General features: G+C 39.2%; 1 protein-coding gene across 1 annotated transcript; it reads right to left on the bottom strand.

Moving 5' to 3' along the window:
- Nucleotides 1-8,533: 8,533 nt before the first annotated feature.
- On the bottom strand, nucleotides 8,534-10,941 carry LOC133981679 (gamma-crystallin M2-like). The gene is made up of 3 exons (XM_062420497.1): nucleotides 10,909-10,941; nucleotides 9,976-10,218; nucleotides 8,534-8,812 (listed from the first exon to the last, which is right to left on the bottom strand). Exons 1-3 carry the CDS (start codon nucleotides 10,939-10,941, stop codon nucleotides 8,534-8,536), a joined length of 555 nt encoding a protein of 184 aa, XP_062276481.1.
- Nucleotides 10,942-21,616: the final 10,675 nt, after the last annotated feature.

The raw sequence follows: 21,616 nt of genomic DNA, 5'->3' as shown, positions 1-21,616 counted from the left end.
ACAAAAAATACATTTAATTTTCCGGAAATATATTAACATATGTATTGGAATTTGTAACAGATTCTCACTGGAAACAAGTCAAATCAATCAATAATTGATAATATATTTATGAGGAGAGAGACTAATAAAATGTGTCTTATAGAAGGAGTGTGTGCTTTATGTAAGATGCTAACCGAAATCATATGAAACAGCTAATTTCACATTTCTGTCGAGCAAGAATTATGAAAAATATCACTTTAAAATGTAAAAGTAAAACATGTTTTACTTCAAAAAGACACCAAATAAAAATAGACTTAATTTTAAGCAGGTAACACTTAACATAGTGTAGAGTACAATGTAATGTAGCGATATAAGTGTTTGTATTTGTCTTTTTCTTTCCGCTTATCCGGGGTCGGGTCGCGGGGGCAGCAGCCTAAGCAGGGAAACCCAGACTTCCCTCTCCCCAGCCACTTCATCCAGCTCTTCCCGGGGGATTCCGAGGCGTTCCCAGGCCAGCCAAGAGACATTATCTCTCCAGCGTGTCCTGGGTCTCCCCCGGGGTCTCCTACCAGTGGGACGTGCCCTGGCCTAACTAGATGCCCGAGCCACCTCATCTGGCTCTTCTCAACGCGGAGGAGCAGTGGGTCTACTCCGAGCTCTTCCCGGATGACCAAGCTTCTCACCCTATCTCTAAGGGAGAGCCCAGCCACCCTACGGAGGAAGCTCATTTCGGCCGCTTGTACCCGCATTCTCGTTCTTTCGGTCACTACCCAAAGCTCATGACCATAGGTGAGGGTAGGAACGAAGATCGACTGGTAAATCAAGAGCTTTGCCTTTTGGCTAAGCTCCCTCTTCACCACGATGGATCTGTGCAGAGTCCGCATTACTGCAGACGCTGCACCGATCCGCCTGTCGATCTCCCGCTCCATCCTTCCCTCACTCGTGAACAAGATCCCGAGGTACTTGAACTCCTCCACTTGGGGCAGGGTCTCATCCCCGACCCGGAGAGTGCACTCCACCCTTTTCCGGCTGAGGACCATGGACTCGGATTGGGAGGTGCTGATTCTTATCCCGGCCGCTTCACACTCGTCAGCGAACCGATCCAGTGAGAGTTGGAGGTCAAGGTCTGATGAAGCCAACAGGACCACATCATCTGCAAAAAGCAGTGACCCAATCCTGAGGTCACCAAACCGGAACCCCTCAACGCCCTGGCTGCGCCTAGAAATCCTGTCCATAGAGATTATGAACAGGATCGGTGTCAAAGGGCAGCCCTGGCGGAGTCCAACCCCCACCGGAAACGAGTCTGACTTACTACCAGCTATGTGAACCAAGCTCTGACACCGGTCGTACAGGGAACGGACGGCCCGTATCAGGTGGTCCAATACCCCGTACTCCCGGAGAACCCCGCACAGGACCCCCCGAGGGACACGGTCGAATGCTTTTTCCAAGTCCACAAATGTGGACTGGTTGGGCAAACTCCCATGCACCCTCAAGGATCCTGCAGAGGGTGTAGAGCTGGTCCACAGTTCCACGACCCGGGCAAAAACCACATTGCTCCTCCTGAATCCGAGGTTCGACTATCCGACGGACCCTCGTCTCCAGTACCCCCGAATAGACCTTACCAGGGAGGCTGAGGAATGTGATCCCCCTATAGTTGGAACACACCCTCCGGTCCCCCTTCTTAAAAAGAGGGACCACCACCCCAGTTTGCCAATCCAGAGGCACTGCCCCCGATGTCCACGCGATGTTGCAGAGTCGTGTCAACCATGACAGCCCCACAACATCCAGGGCCCTGCCACCGAGGAGCTTTTTGACCACCTCAGTGACCTCAGTCCCAGAGATAGGAAAGCCCACACCCGAGTCCCCAGGCCCTGCTTCCTTACCGGAAGGCGTGTCGGTGGGATTGAGGAGGTCTTCGAAGTATTCCATCCACCGATCCACAACATCCCGAGTCGAGGTCAGCAGGGCACCGTCCCCACCATACACAGTGTTGACGGTGCACTGCTTCCCCCTCCTGAGACGGCGGATGGTGGTCCAGAACCCTTTTCGAAGCCGTCCGGAAGTCGTTCTCCATGGCCTCACCGAACTCCTCCCATGTCCGGGTTTTTGCCTCAGCGACCGCCGCAGCTGCACTCCGCTTGGCCTGTCGGTACCTGCCTGCTGCCTCCAGAGTCCCACAGGCCAAAAAGGCCTTATAGGACTCCTTCTTCAGCTTGACGGCATCCCTCACTGCCGGTGTCCACCAGCGGGTTCGGGTATTGCCGCCACGACAGGCACCGACCACCTTACAGCCATAGCAACGGTCGGCCGCCCCGACAATGGAGGCACGGAACATGGCCCACTCGGACTCAATGTCCCCCGCCTCTCCCGATACATGGTCAAAGCTCTCCCGGAGGTGGGAGTTGAAACTCTCTGTCAGGAGACTCTGCCAGACGTTCCCAGCAGACCCTCACAATACGTTTGGGCCTGCCAGGTCTGACCGGCATCTTCCCCCACCATCCGAGCCAACTCACTGTCGCTGCCGACATGAGCGTTGAAGTCCCCCAGCAGAATGATGGAATCCCCAGAGGGAGCACTTTCCAGCACCCCCTCCAAGGAGTCCAGAAAGGGTGGATACTCTGAACTGCTGTTTGGGCCATAGGCACAAACAACAATCAGGATCCGTCACCCCACCCGAAGGCGGAGGGAGGCTACCCTTTAATCCACTGGGGTAAACTCCAACATACAGGCGCCAAGCCGAGGGGCAATAAGTATTGCCACCTCTGCCCGGTGCCTTTCACCAGCGGCAACTCCAGAGTGGACGAGAGTCCAACCCCTCTCGAGAAGACTGGTTCCAGAGCCCTTGCTATGCGTCGAGGTGAGGCCGACTATATCTAGCCGGAACTTCTCAACCTCACGCACCAGCTCAGGCTCCTTCCCCCGCCAGAGAGCTACCTTCTGCAGCCGAGGATCGGACCACCAAGGTCCCCGCCTTCGGCCGCTGCCCAGCTCACATCGCACTGACCCCTTTGGCCCCTCCTGCGGGTGGTGGGTCCACTGGAAGGGGGTCCCATGTTTTCTCTTCGGGCTGTGTCTGGCCTGGCCCCATGGGTGCAGGCCCAGCCACCAGGCGCTCGCCATCGAGCCCCACCCCCAGGCCTGGCTCCGGGGGGGGGCCCGGTGACCCACGTCTGGGCAAGGGAAACAAAGGACCATATATTGTACTCGTCATTAGGGTCTTGTGAGCTACGCTTTGTCTGGTCCCTCCCCCCGGACCTGTTTGCCTTGGGTGACCCTACCAGGGGCATAAAGCCCCCGACAACTGAGCTCCTGGGGTCATTGGGACACGCAAACCCCTTCACCACGATAAGGTAGTAGCTCAGGGATAATTTATTACAAATACTGTATTATTACAGTACAAGACAGTATTTACATTTTAAGTCTTTTAAAAGATCTGCTGTGTGTTATAAACCTTTATTGCTGTCTATATACTGTCTATATTACTGATTATACTGTTCATTATTAATGTTTTATATTAATAAAAAGAGGACTTAAAGTGTTACTGAACAAAAATATGAAACCTTTACAATGAAGCACATAAACAAAATAGGACATTTCAAATTTAAAAAAAAGACAGAAAAATAAAATATTTGGTATATATGTTTATACTTTATAATAAGGTTCCACTTTGGGAGTTATAAATGCTAATAATTCATTAGTAAATAGTGATGTCTTTTACACACTTTACAATAAGGCGCCTGTGTTAAAGTTTGTTTGTAACTCATAAATAAATGCTGGCTGCTACATCTGTATTGCTAAATGTCAGATTAGATTCTTTCTTCATTCTTTGTCTTCATCAGGCAGCATGTTTGGTTTCCATTGTTTTGTTGACTGGGTTCTCTTCATGTTTCTTAGCATCCAATTATGAGTAATAATTTTGCCAGTTTTTTGATGTAATAAGCCAATAACATAATAAATGTCCTGAACCAATAACGTGATAACTTTTTGCCAATAATGTACAACATAACAAGTTATTACGTTGTAATACAACTCATATTACAACGTAATAACTTACTTTTTTATTACGTTATCATTACAATGTAACAACTTACCAGTCAAATAAAGTAAAAATAAGATATTACAATGTAATAACTGGAGCCATGTAAGAACTGGTGCCATGAAAGTGTAACATTTCATATCCAATAGATATAATAATAAACAAATAAACAAATAAATGAATAAATAAAATGATATTAGTATATTATTACGTTATTGGCTCCTGTTATTACATTTGTAAAGGGTTTCTTTTTACCAGGCCAATAATAATCACCAACCAATAATGTACGTTTGTTGTTATTACATTATTGGCAAAAAGTTAACTATCAATAAAAAATATTCACTAACAGAGCAGAAGAAAATAAATATATTCACAAACAAAAAATTGATGTCAGAAATCTTTTTATGGCAACAGAACTGAATCACATATTTGTATACAGCAACAGTTTACTGATAATCAACATATACAGACATATTAATGAGTTTCTACATTTAATATAATCAAGCATAATGTGAAAACATATAATGTGAACATATAAAACCTGACAGGTAAGACGCAGAACTCTCAAAATCTTTGTTCTCTATTTGTGTCTGAAATATCTCATTGTCATTTGTCTATATGTCCAACCATAAGATGATTTTCTTTAAAGGATATCAGATTCAGAATTGATTAATTCACTTAACATACAGTGAACACTGGAATGTGACTTGGTGCTTGCTGCTATGTAAAGAAGGAGGCTGATGATGTTATATGCAGAGTCAAACCAACAATGAATTGATCTTCTAACAAGTGTTGTGTGCATTCAAAGCCTGATATATCTTATTCCTCTGAGCTGTAGACCTCCGTTGTTGCCCAAAATAAATTAAAGACACATCATGGAGCCATAATCGCTGCACTGGGTGACATGTTCCTCCATTATGAAGAGTTTGGTTACTTTAGTTTGTTTGGACTAGTCTCCAAAGACTTAGAACAGCAATCACATTTTCTAGTCTCAGGAAAGTATTTCATTGTTGGTTTGGCTCTGCACAAGATTTGTTTGACATTAAGAATACTTAGAAAGCCTTTAAGTGGTGATGTATAATCAGTAATAACCTGTAGTGGGTAACTTGATGAGGAATGCTATGTAATTTTTAAAAACACATTTATTAATGTGAGAATTTAAATTAAATCTGTCAGTGAGTGTTGTTTGGTTTGCTAGATGTGGGTCAGTGACAAATAAGGGTAGGAAAGATAAGCAATTCAAAACATATTTTTTAACATAGTTTTAAAAGCAGCATCAGGTTTGTTAAAATGTACTTTTTGTAGTTTTTCTTATGTCATTTAAAATTACATTTGCACCATTTTTATCAAAAGTAAGACTGAATGCTCCTGAAAATGTCAAATGGTGTAACCACAAAATAATGATAAATATTAAATGTTTTATCCACCTATAGGTAAGATCATGTCAAACTAGTTGATATGGTGTTTTATTGAGAATTTAGCGTTTTTAAACAAGTTTAATTATTTGGTACAAAGTTTTTTTTATGGTTACACCACTTAGACATTTTTGCCATAATCCTCTAATATATTCTCTCAAAATGAATTAAAAGCATAAATTTTATGCTGGGTCCACAAAAAAAGAATGTGTTCAGGTTATGTACATGTATTTCCACATTGTAACCCCTTTAAATTTGACCAAACCACATGGACACAAAAAACCCATCACTGACCCATGTACTGAGCTGAACTTAGTGTCTGACTAGTTAAGAAGCTCTGCTGAACATCATCTATGTGAGATGGATAGATAGAACCGATATGAGATGTATCTGTGATATATGCACACTAAGACTTTACCCAGTTAGGTTCAATATATCACCAATACAACACAGAGCAAAACGATGTGCAATATGACATTCAGAAGACACACAAGTTATTCATCAGTGGTGTATATATTATAGAAAATAAGATAGGACACTATACAAAATATCATTGTCACGGTTATGCAGTCCAGTGGAGCCACATGCAGGGACAACAAGTAGGTGACAGGCACTGGAAAAGGAGGGAAACACAAGGAAGAAAGTGAGATATGTGGCAGGCAAAAAAACAAACACGGCAAGGCTAACGAGACTAAACACTGAACATGTTTGCAGGGGAAAACAGCCTGAGCAGGATTACAGCAAAAAACATGAGGTTACAAAAGGTCAAGGTTAGAACTAAAGCAAGGCAGAGATAAAAGAACGAAAAAAAGAGCCCTGGACTCAAAGGAAAAACAATACTGAACAGTGAACAAAGTAACACAAATGGCAATAAATGTGTAACCCAGAGCACATTCAAAACACACACAAAGCCAAACAAAAAACAATAAGTGCAGAAACAATCCATGACAATCATAAGGAACAATAGTTTCTAAATGCAGAGGTATTCTACTGTAAAAAACATATGCATATAGTTTTAAGTTGTATAATGAAGGAAAATTAGAATTAAAATCTCCCTTGATTGATTCCCTTAAGGGTACCAGTGGACATTTCGCCTAGAACCTCAAAATGCCCAGAAACGACCCTTTATTAACAGTTATATGTCTTGTGCAAATAATCTGTTATATAAATATTAACATTGCCATATTTGTGCAGAGTAAATTATATTATATAGCATATATGCATATATACTGTGAGAATAGGTTGCCTATACACTTTCTCCCTTTTTATAGTGTGTTTCTATGCTGCTTACTGATAGTGAATGATGCTACTGAGACATCTGCTAAGACAGTATTAGCATGTGTTTAGCTTCATAAATGTAGAATTTAAAGCAAAGCTGTTTTACTTGATTGAATTAGACTGCACAAGTGTATGAAGAGGCTGGTGAGTGTATATATGGGTCAGTGACAAATAAGGGTTGGCAAGATGAGCAATTCAAAAATATCTTTAAAAATTGTTTTAAAAGCAGCATCAGGTTAGTTAAAAATGTGTATGTCATTGGAAATTATATTTGCACCATTTTTTTACCAAAAGTAAGACTGAATGCTCCTGAAAATGTCAAATGGTGTAACCACAAAATAATTATAAATATTCAATAATTTATCCACCTATAGTGTATTTAAGTTTAGTTTAGTTTAGTTTAGTTTAGTTTAGTTTAGTTTAGTTTAGTTTATTAGGACCCCCATTAGCAATTGCACTGGGCAATAGCTACTCATCCTGGGCTCCACAAAGAAAAACAATACAGTTATAAAAACCCACAACATTATACAAAAATGCAATACAACAAAAAAGATGAACGAAAATGAGAGCATGCAAGAAAGTAACATTCAAAGCATACAGGGGGAAAAAACACTAAAAGGAGGAAAATAAAATAAAAAAACACAGAAAAAGTAGTTTATTCCACATTTTAGTTCACATTTATTTTCCTGTATATAAATCAGATTTTTATGAAACACCAATTGACACTGGCTTGCATCACATCATTGACTAATATATTGTTATAATGTCAGATGTCCATATTAATGCCATATTGTACACCGATCCATGTCTCATTTCGAGCTGTCATGCAGTGAGTGTTTTTATTCGTTACACAGTACTGCAAATTAAAATGATTATTTTACCTTTTGGAAACTTGCTGGTCGTCTGCAGCTCTTCATCAAACATCATCATCACTGTGGCTGTTTTTGCTCGTACCATTCCTCCCTGCATTAGTTATAACTGATCCGCTCAACAAAGAGCTCCATCGGCTGTATGTCGGTATGTTGTTGTGTCGACGGCTTTTAATATGAAGCAGTTAAGTAGGAATTGTTGGGTTTGCATCAGCAGTAACTTAACACAACTCTGATACAGTCCCCCCTTCTTGGCATACTTCCAGAAAAACTGGCCAATCAGCACATATTAGGCTCATTGGGAGGGCGTTGATTAAAGAGACAAGAGCTGAAACTGGCTGTAAGAGATAGAGGTTGAACTGAGGGGCTGCATAAAAGGCCAGTATAAGATATAAATAAAAAGGGTTTTTTAACTGTGAATTTTGCAAAGCTACTCCAGTAGGTCCCCGAATAAACATACAGAGCTCTAAATGAGCACAATAGTCTACTTTAAAGCTGCTGCTTCATTCAGAGATGTGGAATAATATTTTGATAATGTTGATCATAAGTAGATTAAGTTATTATTATTTTTCATATTTATATTTTTAGTTTTAATTTAATTGAAAAGTTTTTTTTTTTTAAACCTTTTGATATTATTTTGTTGTTGTTATTTGTTTTTACAATTTTGTTTTTTATTGTCTTTATTATTATATGTTGAGTTATATTCACTTTTTGTATTGATTTTTGTATTTATTGTCCATTCTTGTTTTATTGAGTTTGTTTGAATAAAAAAAAAAAACAACTTGTTATTGTGTGGAGCTCATGAAAGCCCAACGAATAGGTTTATCTTTCTTTAGTTATTATTTGCATAGCATCTTTAATTGGATTACTTTTCTCTTTGTGCTGTGGCTCATGAAACAGACAGTAAACCTTATTTACACAAACAACACTTTATTATTTCTCAGTGTTAACAGTGTTTAATAGCAGGAGTCCATGATGCGCCTCATGCTCATGAACCTCATGTTGCTCATGCCCATGTTCATGAAGTTCCTGTACTCTCCGGGCCTCATGTACATCATCTTGCCTCTGTAGTTGGGCTGCTCGTACATCAGCCAGTGTCCGTCCATCACGTTGCAGGACATGCAGTTGGACATGCGGTAACGATCCATAACGTTGTCACAGTCGTCCATCAGCTCGTGACTCTGACCACCGAAGTTCTCCCTCTCGTAGATCTTCATCCTGTAGTTTCCACGGTGCTGTAACAGATGGAGCCAGTCATTAATAATCAGTAATCAATTATCAGTCAGTGTCAGTAGAAAACATGAAGAGATCTCTGGAGTGAATTAAGATCAGTCCTTATTTATTCTTAGATACAAGAACACTATGTGGACACCTGATCAAAGTACTGTGGGGATGGAGTTAAAGGACAGGTTAAAAAATGTTTAAACCTGTCTTAAATCAACAGTCAGGAGCCCTAATTAACTTTGAAACATGTTTTTCTTGCTGTTAATAGTACGCATTCTGTATTTAAACGTGTATCTGAATCTAATATGAAGCTCCAGCCATCCAAATGAGTCAAATAAAGTAGATATCTTTCAATGTTACAGTATTTTTTTAGTGCCAAAGTCCCTCTTTTTGTTACTATTCTTCCACTGCAGCTCAACATGGAAACACTGTCCAAGGTCTTTATGTTTAATGTTAAAAAGAGAGACAAATCAGTGGAATAATTACTATACCAGTATTAGTACTGTTGTAGAAAAAGAGTCACATATGAACATTATTTCCTGAGAAGCTTTTGGTCTCAATGACAGAATAATTATTTTTCTTACTCAACAGACTCAAGAACTCATAATGACATAAACTAAGCCTGTTGCACCTTGTTGAATTTGCGTTATTGATTAAATGTCAATTCTGCAAAAATCCTGCCACTGTGTTTTTAAAATCCTGTCTTTCTGCATCATCCACTAATGGTACAGTCTGGTTCATGTCGCAGAAAGATGTTGGTTGTGGACAATACGCCAAGATTAAAATAATTAATTAAGGATGATTGGACTTCTTTATGTGTTAAGTACACTTGTTTGCTTTCTTGTATGTTTTTGGTTTTAGGCACAATTTAGGTTTTGTACAGATTAAACAATTGAGATATAATATGTTAATGTTGAGATCTTCCCGAAGGTTAAAGCTTAAGTTGTCAGCTGTTTAATTAATCATTATATGTTTTGATTATTGATTGATTGATGACTGAAGTTATTTTTTAAATATCCACATTCTCTGATTGCAGCTTCTCAAATCTGAATATTTTCTGGATATAAAAACTACAAGATCAAGGACTGCGGTCTGATTGGTCAGATGTTGTCTGAGCTGATTCAGACTGATGAAGATGTCAGGTCTGTGATGTGATTGGCGGCTGTGTGGTTACCATGGGAATCATGCGGCAGGACCTGATGCAGTCGCTCATGCCCATCATGCTCATGTAGTCAGCGTACTCGCCCCTCTTCATGAAGTACTGGTTACCCATGAAGTTGGTGCGGTCGTAGACCATGAAGCAGCCCTTCTCCACCCTGCAGGAGTGGCACTTGCTCAGGTAGGAGGACATGTCAGCGCAGTCGCTGTTGCACTCATAGGAACGACCCTGGAAGTTCCTGTCCTCGTAGAAGACGATCTGAGACAAAGACAGAAGTACATAAGTATTATTAGCTCGATGTAGTTAAAGTATTACAGTAAAAGTACATAAGTATTTTGAGCTTGATGTAGTATGCAGTAATACAGTAAAAGTAGTGGTTTGGTCCCTCTGACTGATATATTATTATATATGACATCATTAGATTATTAATAGTGAAGCATCAATGTTAGAGCAGCATGTTACTGTTGTAGCTGCTGGAGGTGGAGCTAGTTTACACTACTTTATATACAGTTAGCTAGTTTAGTCCAGTGGTTCCCAACCTAGGGGTGGGGCCCCTCGAGTCGTGAAAACTGACTAAAGCTGTCAAATAAATGTAGTGGAGTGGAAGTGTAAAATAGCATCAGATGGAAATATTCAGGTACCTCAGAACTCTACTTTAGTAGAGTTTATCTACTTAATTGCTTACCACCACTATGTAATAACCAATACTGATCATATACTAAACATCTCTGGAGCTCCAGAGGTTGGAGTCATGTGAGCTTCAAACTAACAGCTGTGTGTGCGTGTGTATGTGTGTGTGTGTGTGTGTGTGTGTGTGTGTGTGTGTGTGTGTGTGTGTGTGTGTGTGTGTGTGTGTGTGTGTGTGTGTGTGTGTGTGTGTGTGTGTGTGTGTATGTGTGTGTGTGTGTGTGTGTGTGTGTGTGTATGAGTAGGCATCCTAGGACTTACCTTGCTCCTCATGTTCATATCGGTGGCAGACATGTTTGGATGTTGTTGGTACGTTGTTGGCGTGCTTCCTACCTGTCTGAGCCTCCAGCTTTTATACACCTGAACATCGAGCTGTTTTGTGCTTCAGAGCGATGAGTCGGCATAGATGCATAAAGCCTCATTGAAAGGGTTAACAATGACTGTGTGAGGCCTTCAGCATCAGCAGCACTTTGTTCACCTGTTTAACCCCCCGCTGACATCATCACGGACAAACCTGTCTGACACTTTTAATTACCAGTGATATTCTGTATCATGCTGCTCTTCATTAAACCCCTCAGATCTTCATAATCACTGACAAAAACAATCTCACAATAGAGGTCCATGGAGCTTTCAGTCTTATCACATGGTCTTCCTCAACAGATTAAAGAGTTTCCTGACAGTGTGTTGATTAATTCTTTAATGATGACTTTAGTTGACTAATTAAGTGAATGACCACCGACACATCACCAAGAAAATTTAAATAAGATGGATACAAATACAACTCAATACCACTTTCTTTCGGTAGAAAGGATTTAAGAGTGTTTATCTAATTACTGTACTTAAGTACAATTATGAGGTACTGTAGTATTTTCATGTGATGCTACTTTATATTTCCACTCCACTACATCTCACAGGGAAATATTGTACTTTCTTCACTACATTTATTTGACAGCTTTATTTTATTTTCAGATGAAGATTTGACACAATGGATAATATAACAAGCTTTTAAAATACAACACATTGTTAAAGATGAAACCAGTGGTTTCCAACCTTTTTGTCTTTTGACGTCTTACGAAAAGCAGTGTGTTGTCAGGCTCACATTTCCGTTGTCTGAGTTGTTAACAGCTCAAACAAATAACCCTCTAAACTTCTCACATGGTTTCATTTCAATAAATGTTCAAATGATCCAATATTTCAGAAAAAGTCCAAAAACTGAAAACACATTTGTGTATCAGAACTTCTTTTCTTCTTTCCTCTCCCATTAATCATCTCACCACCCCTCACATTGCAATTGTGTCAATCTCATATCTGAAGTAACTTACAATTAATTAAGTCTTAATTCTTAATTCTTATAAACCCTTTGTATAGGGTGCCTTTACTTATGAAATGCTGCTCTTTTCCCATCAGGTGGAGCTGTTTCTACTGACAGTTTACTGTAATGAGAGCAGGTCAGTGATCTGTCAGCTTCATTGTCTCATTCATAAAAATCACAGATTAATTTAATAGCTGTTAACCACAGTTAAATAATTATCACTTTTTATTTTGGACCATATTCTGAGTGCAAATAAAGGAAATAATGTTATTGCTCAACACCGAGATAAGATCTGCACTGAAAATCCAGTCATGCATTTGCAAAATAATCTAAACTAGCATATTGTGAAGCTTATTCATCAGGTGCAGAATGTGTTTTTATTTCTGACAGAAAGACTAAAACATGTTAATGAGACTAAGGAAAAATTGTGATTAATATACTTTTCATACAGTCTTGTATGATATCAGTATATTGTGCTACTGGGTGATGTTTTTAATGCAGGATAATATTATATACCTATATATAGCCTAATTTAAGAAACTTTCTACTGTAAATTAGACAGCTGAGGAAAAGGGAATGAGGAATGTTTCATGTTGAAATTGAAATAAAACGTAGTTGTTTCCTTGTCTCAGTATTTGTTAAGATGCATCTAAATGAATGTCTACAAACTACCAATAGATATTAGGGGAGCCAGTTACCTAAATATTACGAGAAAGCTAAAAACATGCATCTCCATTTTAGCTTTTAGTTTTTCTATCAGTTACAACTGCACTTTTAGTTATACTTGATATTTAGTTTTTTAATAATACCGTTTAGCTTCTTTAACTATGTACCATTTATTTTATTCTTAGAAAACGCAATACTAATGGGGGCCACGCATTATGTATCTCGTGGCCACGCTTTTTTTTCCCCCTCAAATGTCACCAGAGGGGCTCAGTAGTTTCAGTATCACAAAATGCTGACTGGTTTCTATCCCAAATCTTTGTCAAGGAATAAAATGAAACTCACTAAAGTGACTAATCTAGAAGATCAAGAACTAGGCAAATGTTAGTGTAAAAGGGGCCTACCCTTCATATCAGGGCCCTTACCAGGCTTTGGAATTAAATACCTGGTTTCATGCTAGAGAAAAGAAAAGAAAAAAAAAAAAGAAGCTACGAGTAGCTGCATGTAAACAAATTAGAATTCAGTTAAGTCCCAAAACTGTGGAAGTTGGCTGTGAGAGTCTAGGTCTAGTTTAGGGCCAAACTATAGCTTTATTCCACTCATCAATAGTGATATCAGCATCACGTAACTTGAAAGTCATTGTCAAGACAGGAGTAGCATCTATGGTATGGTTAAAGAAGGGGTCAGCATCATCATTAGAATAACCTGAGGAATATAACTGGCTATAGAAAGAAACCATTTCCTCTAATCAAGGCTGGATCTGTGTTGACATGGCCATGAGTTTCTTTCCTGCCTTCATGAAATGACAATGGTGTATTTCTTTCCCCTTCAGTCCATTTAACTCTGGATCATTTGGCCCCATCAGCTTTGTGTAAAGATGGATTTCATAATTAGTGTGCTGAATTTGAACATGACTGCAGAGTGACTTGGAATCTTTCAGCCATTATTCGTTTTATGCTTTTGGGGCTCCCACAGTTTTGATGGCATTGAAATTTGCTTTGCACAATTCACAGGTTGGATGAGAGATGCTGAAAGTGAAGTCTCAGCAACATGTCCCTCTGCTAACAACCTGATGTTTGTCAGAGCAAACTAAATACTTGACCAATATCAGGGTATTTACCTCACCAACTTTCAGTCACGTTAAAATATGGAACGGAAGAAGTTTGCGTCACAAGTTTATTTTACATGAGCTCTGAGGACATTAGCATTTCTTACATACATTATAGACTGGTGTCTGATCAGGGACAAACCCTCATAGTTCCCTTAAGACATCACGTGTCTGTTAGTGGCATTTACGATGAGGCCAGGGGCTAATGGGGTTTGGGGTCAGGTTTAGGATGAGGCCAGGGGCAAATGGGGTGGAGAGCTGGGTCAACATCGATCATGTTAGAAGAATGGCAGATATGAGAAATTGGGTGGGCTCCATGGTGCTCCCTTTCTTGATCAGGGGGGCTACATACAGGCTCCTTCTCACCAGCGGCAAGGGCAACAACATTCTGTTGAGAACAGAGCCAGTAGAAAGTTAGTTCAGCATACTATAAACATATGCTTTTATACACATTTTCAGGCACCTCTTGGTGATTTATTATTGAAAAAAGTCTAGGATATATGAAAAATATTTCACTCATATGTCAGAAGAGCCTTTCATTTCCTATTGGAGCTTTAAAACAACCAAGACATGAAATAGATTAGGTGCACAAACAGAAAGAACTTACTGATGGAGGATATAATTCACACTTGACAGGCTCAAATCCCAGTGTAGTGGAATACGATGAATGGCAGAGAGCATGATGCTTCAGAAGGAGAGATACAATGAGAACACATAGGAAAACAGGAATGACTGAAACATGCATCACACTCAACTGTATTGATGCCACACTAACCCTGAACCAGTACTGTTCTTACAATGGTGAAGTCCTATATTGCTGCAAGGCAATCAAGATGTTCTGGATTCACACATTATTGTGGTACTTCTAATACATTTGGTGATGTTCCAGACAAAACTATTTACATTTTATTTCCTGTTTTAGTGGGTTTGTTACAAACTACAGTATCCAGCTGTAATAACTGAAGTTAAAAAAATAAAGCTATTTATTTGTGAGCTTGTCTTCAGTAGGAAGGAACCAGTGGGCTTGGGGCTGGGTGGCCTTCAGACTCAGCTGCTTTTGGGCTTTCATTCATTGACAAGACAGAGATTCAGATTGATCTGTTAAGCCAATAGATTCACCAGTCTTTGGGTTGAAGCCACTTCGTCTGTCCAAAGCAATGCTGGTGAGACTGAGTGGCTGCAAAGAGACTAAGCTACCGAGCCCTGACATGTCAAGCTATCTTAAGAGAACCAAAGCTCACCCATCAAATCCTTTACATGTCCCCTTTCAAAATTGAGGAAATATACCAAGAAGTGAATTTTTTGATGTTTCTGTATGTATGAGTTGCACTTACAGCTCTGTCAGGGCAGAGGGGTTCACAAGCCTCAATAGCTATTCTGGATCCCATTGGGCAACGAGTCTCCACAAGAACAACTTCAGCAGAGTACATCATTCCTACGCTCATCAAGTACTGAGGGGAGGAGGAGAAAGCGTAAATCAGGGCAAGGAATGAGATTCAGATGTGGGACTGATTTTTCAACTTTGAAATAGAACCATGTGAATTCAAACATTCATGCAGTGTTTGGCTTTTAAAAAACAGATGAACCCACACAGATAATCTTAACACAAAGACATTTAAATGGCTGTGTGTGGAGGGGAGGCTCAAATTCTTATTTTGGGTTAGTGGTTAAGGTTAGGGTATTTCTGTAGGAAGTGAATGTAAGACTATGCAATATATGTATGTGTGAGTGAATGTTTGAGATTCACTGTACCGCAGATTCCACACGTCCCGTCTCCTGCAGGATGTAGTAGTGCTTGTTGGTGGTGTTCTGGTTAACCTTATTCACAACTTCATCAACAGACCTACCACCTTCAAGGCTGTCAAGAGCAATCAGTTGGGGACACCCAGGGCACATGACCATCATCTCCAAGTCAGTTTTTACTGCACACAGAGACAGTTATCATTGAATCCCTTTTGTGAGGGCTCCATGTATGTGAATAGCATTTCCTCATTGTTTCTCTCAACTCATAATCCACTATTACTTAACCCAATTAATTCCAAATGTTTCCTTTCTACCACAACAAGTTTCTATAGTGGGTTCACTAATACTACAGATAAATGAGTCCAGCCACACTTAGTCTGATTTGTATGCAGACAAAGCTGACACTTGCACATGTTTAAGAAATGGCAAGACAACACAAGAGTAAACGTTCTCTGCTCATGATTGTGGAATGTGCTGTGAATTAATTACAAATTCAAACACAAGGCTTATGATGGAAATTACAAAAAATCTCAAGGTCCAGGGTTATTGCCAAATTGTCCAATAATGTTTCGTCTGTAAATAAGGTTGAATACATAATAGGGAAGAAGCCTACCTTGTCGAGTTTCGCACTCATATTTGGTGACTTTGGCATGACCCATTTTCACAGTAATCTTAACGGTGCAGTCGGCCATCACCGCCTACAAAGACAAGACATTTTACTGTAAATACTTCATCGCAAAGACAGTGTGTTCACCTTCTGCAAGAGGTTTACTTTTACAACATTACATGAACACATTCTAATATGCCTTTCCAATCAGTTTGCAGTTTCATGCATTACCACACAAAAAGGTCTGTGCATTCTTCCTGGCTCTATGAACGTGATGTAGGGCTGAAAGAGGTTAAATGGATCAAACAATTTGATGAACATTTACCCGCTCGTGCTCTTCACGGATCTCGCAGTCCTCAAAGTGTCTGGGGTTGACAACATGACACTTTGTTTCCAGAAGCTTCAAATGCAACTCAACATCGCAGCCCCCATTAACCTAGAAACACAGCAAGATAGGTCACAATTTTAATGTCCACCATCATGAACCTTTTAAAAGGTTTGTATTGTGTTCTTGTTCATGGTACACCTGTCTATTACAACTCGATTCTTATTATAATAAAGCTTGAAATGTATTCTACCCAAAATGGAAAACATACAAGAACTATTTGAACAAATGTGTGCAGTTCATGTTTAATTCCTCTACCGTAACCACTTTGATGCCTTGGGTCTTGCCGAGTCTGAGCTTGTAGCCATGGTCATGATGTGCATTGATGTGATGCATTGCCAGACGTGCTGCCGCAGCATGGCTATTTTCACTGCATGTTACCAACTCAAACGCTGGAGCAGCGCTGCAAAGCAGCACCGCTGAGGACAGCAATACCAAGATGATCTTCATGGTGTAGAGCAGAGAGCCAGAGCAGACCACTGCAGCTGGGGACATTTATAGACAAACAGGTTAGCAGCCTTGAGAGGGAGGAAGAGAGAGTGGCAAACATCATGAAGGATAAATGATAAAAGGTGTAGAATACGGACAGGACCACAGAGATGCCAAACCAAAGAACAGACTTGCTTTCAAATGTCAACTGGAACATTAGGTTTCAAGAACGATGCAAACCATTTTCTATCACTATACAAGCATTTCTACTGAAGTTAATTTGATTAAAATAACTGTCTGTTGCGCCACAGTTTGACACGATTTAAACACACTACATAACATACAGACAATGGGCCTCGTGCAAGAATTGTTTTGTGTCTTAAAGTTCTCTTACTTTTTTTTCGTCAGGTGGACCGGTGAGTATGCCTCGTCAGATAGATTAACCTAGTATTCATAACGCCAGGAATCACTCTTAAATACCCCGCGTACACATGATGAATCCCACCTGTTCTAAATCAACGCGCGTTCCCGACAATACTTAGCATAATTGACACCTGACCTTATATGGTCAGGCGTCCGGCAGGTTTTAGAGAGAAAGCTCCATTCATGAAAATAGCACCAAAGACTAATAAGAATTTACGAGCTCTGAGATTGAGGTCCCGCTCTCAGAAATAGATAAACAGAAACACAGATTATTATTTAGTATAAATGGTGAAATTAAAGATCCCGACAAAGCCAAACAAAATGGCAAAATGACCCTTTCTTTGGCCGTGCTGTGATGCTGTCTCGGCGGTTGTTCGCACCGTCACAGAAATTAATAAAAAAAGAAATGATTTGACATAAAATCGGATGCCAGAAACATTCGCTTTGGGAGTCAAACCATAATCTCGATCACCTACATTTCAATTAAATAACTCAAAGTAAGTAGCAAATAGTCAGTTTGAATTGTGGAAGATGAACTGTGGACAAATCGTTTTGTAGTTTCAACTGTTATATTTATTTAGTAAACTAGTAATATCATGCCTAAACTGTCAAATACTCTTTTACTACTTAAATAATATGTTTACAAACAGGGTAATGTCACCACCTCACCTGAGCTGAGGACTGATCGCCACCAGCTGGAGAAAAGCTACCATTTCTGATTTCAACTTTTTCTCTTCTGACCTTTTCAAGCAAACAGTTTTTTTCTCTCAGTGTTTTATCAGAAGAGTTGAAGGGGTGGAAATATCCAGTGTCACAGTAAGAAAAGAAAAAAAAAGAGAGAGAGATTTTTATGCAAATACATTTTAAAAATACATAAATATAAATAAACTGTTAGTATGAATTATTAACAGAGAACAGTCAAACACACACTGATCTACAGGCTGTACATCATCTTTACAGTTACAATATCAGTCACAAAGCTGGGAAAGAATTAATGGAGCTTGATTAATAGTTGCCACAATGTTGAAATCATCACAGCAAAATATTTGTGTGACTTACCTAAATATGAGGTATAATGTCAAATCCTAAACCAATATTATATCCATGAACATGGGTCTGTTTACACCAACAGCAGACTGTTTGCCTGGGATGTACCGATGCGGGACGCTGTACTGGCAGTTGTCTTAACATGTTCTGATGTTTACAGAGTAATGGCACAGGAACATGACGTGGTCGCCTGACAGCTGTCACTGTTCATCCTGACTGATAAAACTGAAACCAGCAGAGCAACATAGATTATCAACATATTTTAAAAAGTTTAGACTCAACTGACATTAATTATCAGACCTTCAACCAATGACCAGCTTCTGTCCTCTTGTTTGTCTGACAGTATAAATGTCAGAAATGCCAGAAATTAGAAGTTCATTTCAGATGTCTTTTATCCTGTAGTTACATATTTAACAACAGAATTTAAGCTTTTTATCAATTTTAAAAATTGAACTTGTTCTGTTATGACATTTTTTTATCACTTTTCCCAATAACATTATGGTTAAACCTCTGCCAAGGGAAATGTTATTATCACATAACTTTTTATCTACATTTATCTAATCAGTAGGATTACTTCACCCAATTTAATATCAAACTACATTGATTCAATTTGTCAAAGTTTTGTGCTTATTGCTCCCCTCCTCTCTCCTCATCTATTGTTTCATCTTGTTTCTACTCTCTTCCTCTCCTCATTTAGGCATCAAGGGCTTAGGGAGAGGTGCAAACGGAGCAAGTAGCGACAGGCTCTATGTTATAAATGAAAGGCTCAATAACAGCAGGAACTGAGGAAACGCTATCATAACTGTCATGAATCTGCAATGAGAAAACACCAAAGGTAGGATCAAAATAATAAACATTCAGAAAAGTCAAAATAATTGTTTCTATAAAATAGATTTTTATTTTTTATTTTTAAATAAATAAAATTCCTATCAAATAAACTGAGTAAAACCAGAAATGTAAGGTAGGGTATTAAAATGAATATAAAGATAAAATAAAAATGATAAGATAATGAAATAACAAAACTACTAAAAGAGAGGAGATGTGTGGAAGTAAAACCAGACATAAAAAGTAGGTTATTAAACGGAAAACAATCTATAGAAATTAAATAGAATAAAATTGTTACCAAGTGGTAAAACAGGCCAAAACATATAAAAGACAGCAAAATAAATAAAATTCAATTAACACTCAAATTAAACAGGTAGGTCTTAAGTTTGCTTTGAAAATATCAACACTCTGCTGCCTTTAGGTGTTCAAGCTGTTCCAGAGACAAGGACCATAGTAATAAAATTATGTCTCAGAGAGTCGGCACTCGGCAGTGTGAGAAACAGGGACGTAAACAGAAGAGAAGATGTAATAAATAGATCAACCCTCTTGTTGTGTTCACAGGTTTAACCCCCCACTGACGTCATCACTGACAAACAGCACACCTGTCTGACACTTTTAATTACCAGTGATATTCTGTATCATGCTGCTCTTCATTAAACCCCTCAGATCTTCATAATCACTGACAAAAACAATCTCACAATAGAGGTCCATGGAGCTTTCAGTCTTATCACATGGTCTTCCTCAACAGATTAAAGAGTTTCCTGACAGTGTGTTGATTAATTCTTTAATGATGACTTTAGTTGACTAATTAAGTGAATGACCACCGACACATCACCAAGAACATTTAAATAAGATTGATACAAATACAACTCAATACCACTTTCTGATGAGCAGAGGTAGAAAGTAAGTAAAAGCGTACAATTATGTACAATTATGAGGTACTGTAGTATTTCCACTCCACTACATTTCAGAGGGAAATATTGTACTTTCTTCACTACATTTATTTGACAGCTTTAGTTACTTTTCAGATGCATATTTGACACAATGGATAATATAACAAGCTTTTAAAATACAACACATTGTTAAAGATGAAACCAAAAAGCAGTGTGTAGTGGCTCACATTTCAGATGTCTATGAGTTGTTAACAGCTCCACCAAATAGTGATTTTTCCCTCTAAACTTCTCACATGGTTTCATTTCAATAAATGTTCAAATGATCAATATTTAAGCAAAAATCAAAGATTAGAGAAAAAGTCAAAAAACTGGAAACACGTTTGTGTATCAAAGCGTTGTTTTTCTTCTTTCCTCTCCCATTAATCATCTCACCACCCCTCACATTGCAATTGTGTCAAGCCCATGCCTTTAGTAACTTACCTTTAATTAAGCCATTAATTAATGTTTACCACATCTTTACTTAATAAATGCTGCTCTGATTCCAGCAGGTGGAGCTGATTCTACTGTCAGTTTACTGTAATGAGAGTAGGTCAGTGATCTGCCAGCTTCATTGTCTCATTCATAAAAATTACACAGATTAACTTTAAAGCTGTCAACCACAGTTAAGATTGACTCTAGCTCTCCCTCAGCCACATAAGAGGTATAGAAAATTAATGAATGAATACATGAATGAATGAGTGAACCAATTTTATTCAAGACACAGTAATACATTTCCATCATTATCTCTGTTTTCTTCAAACTAAAATGTAATGAGTAAAGTGAACTCAGCAGTACATTTATTCATCATTTTAAGTCAGAAGAACTTGAAATTGAACTTATGAAACATATACATTTAAATAAAGTAAAGTTATGACAAAATATTGATTCCTCTAAATTCCTGTATGACATTTTATAGTATAGCTGCTAATAATGGCAGAAATGGCACACAATCATCATTACTTTGCACTGTCAGCTTCTATCTAAAGAAATATGTCAGAACCAAGGCTGCAACTGATCATTATTTTCATTATCAGGCAATCAGGCACATTTCCTAAACCCCTAAAAGTAGCTGCCATTAAGCCACTCTTAAAAAAGAGAACGCTGGATGCTTCCATGTTAACCAACTACAGACCTATCTCAAATCTTCCTTTTATAGCCAAGATCATTGAGAAAGTGGTTTTTAATCAACTCAGCAATTTCTTGAACTCCAGTGGCCTTTTTGACAAATTTCAATCAGGCTTCCGACCTCACCACAGTACAGAAACAGCTCTTATTAGAGTGTTAAATGACATAAGGTTAAACACTGACTCAGGCAAGGTGTCAGTTCTGGTCCTGTTGGATCTCATTGCTGCGTTTGACACTGTGGATCACAGTATACTGTTGAACAGGTTGGAAACTTGGGCAAGACTCAGCGGAACAGTCCTAGAATGGTTCAGGTCCTACTTGGAGGAGCGGAGTTATTTTGTGACCACTGGAAGTTATGAATCCGATCGAG

The sequence above is a fragment of the Scomber scombrus genome, chromosome 6 (assembly GCF_963691925.1).
Source record: "Scomber scombrus chromosome 6, fScoSco1.1, whole genome shotgun sequence".
Lineage (NCBI taxonomy): Eukaryota > Metazoa > Chordata > Actinopteri > Scombriformes > Scombridae > Scomber > Scomber scombrus.
The sequence above is the reverse complement of the archived record's forward strand: the minus strand, read 5'-3'. Positions and strand labels throughout refer to the sequence as shown.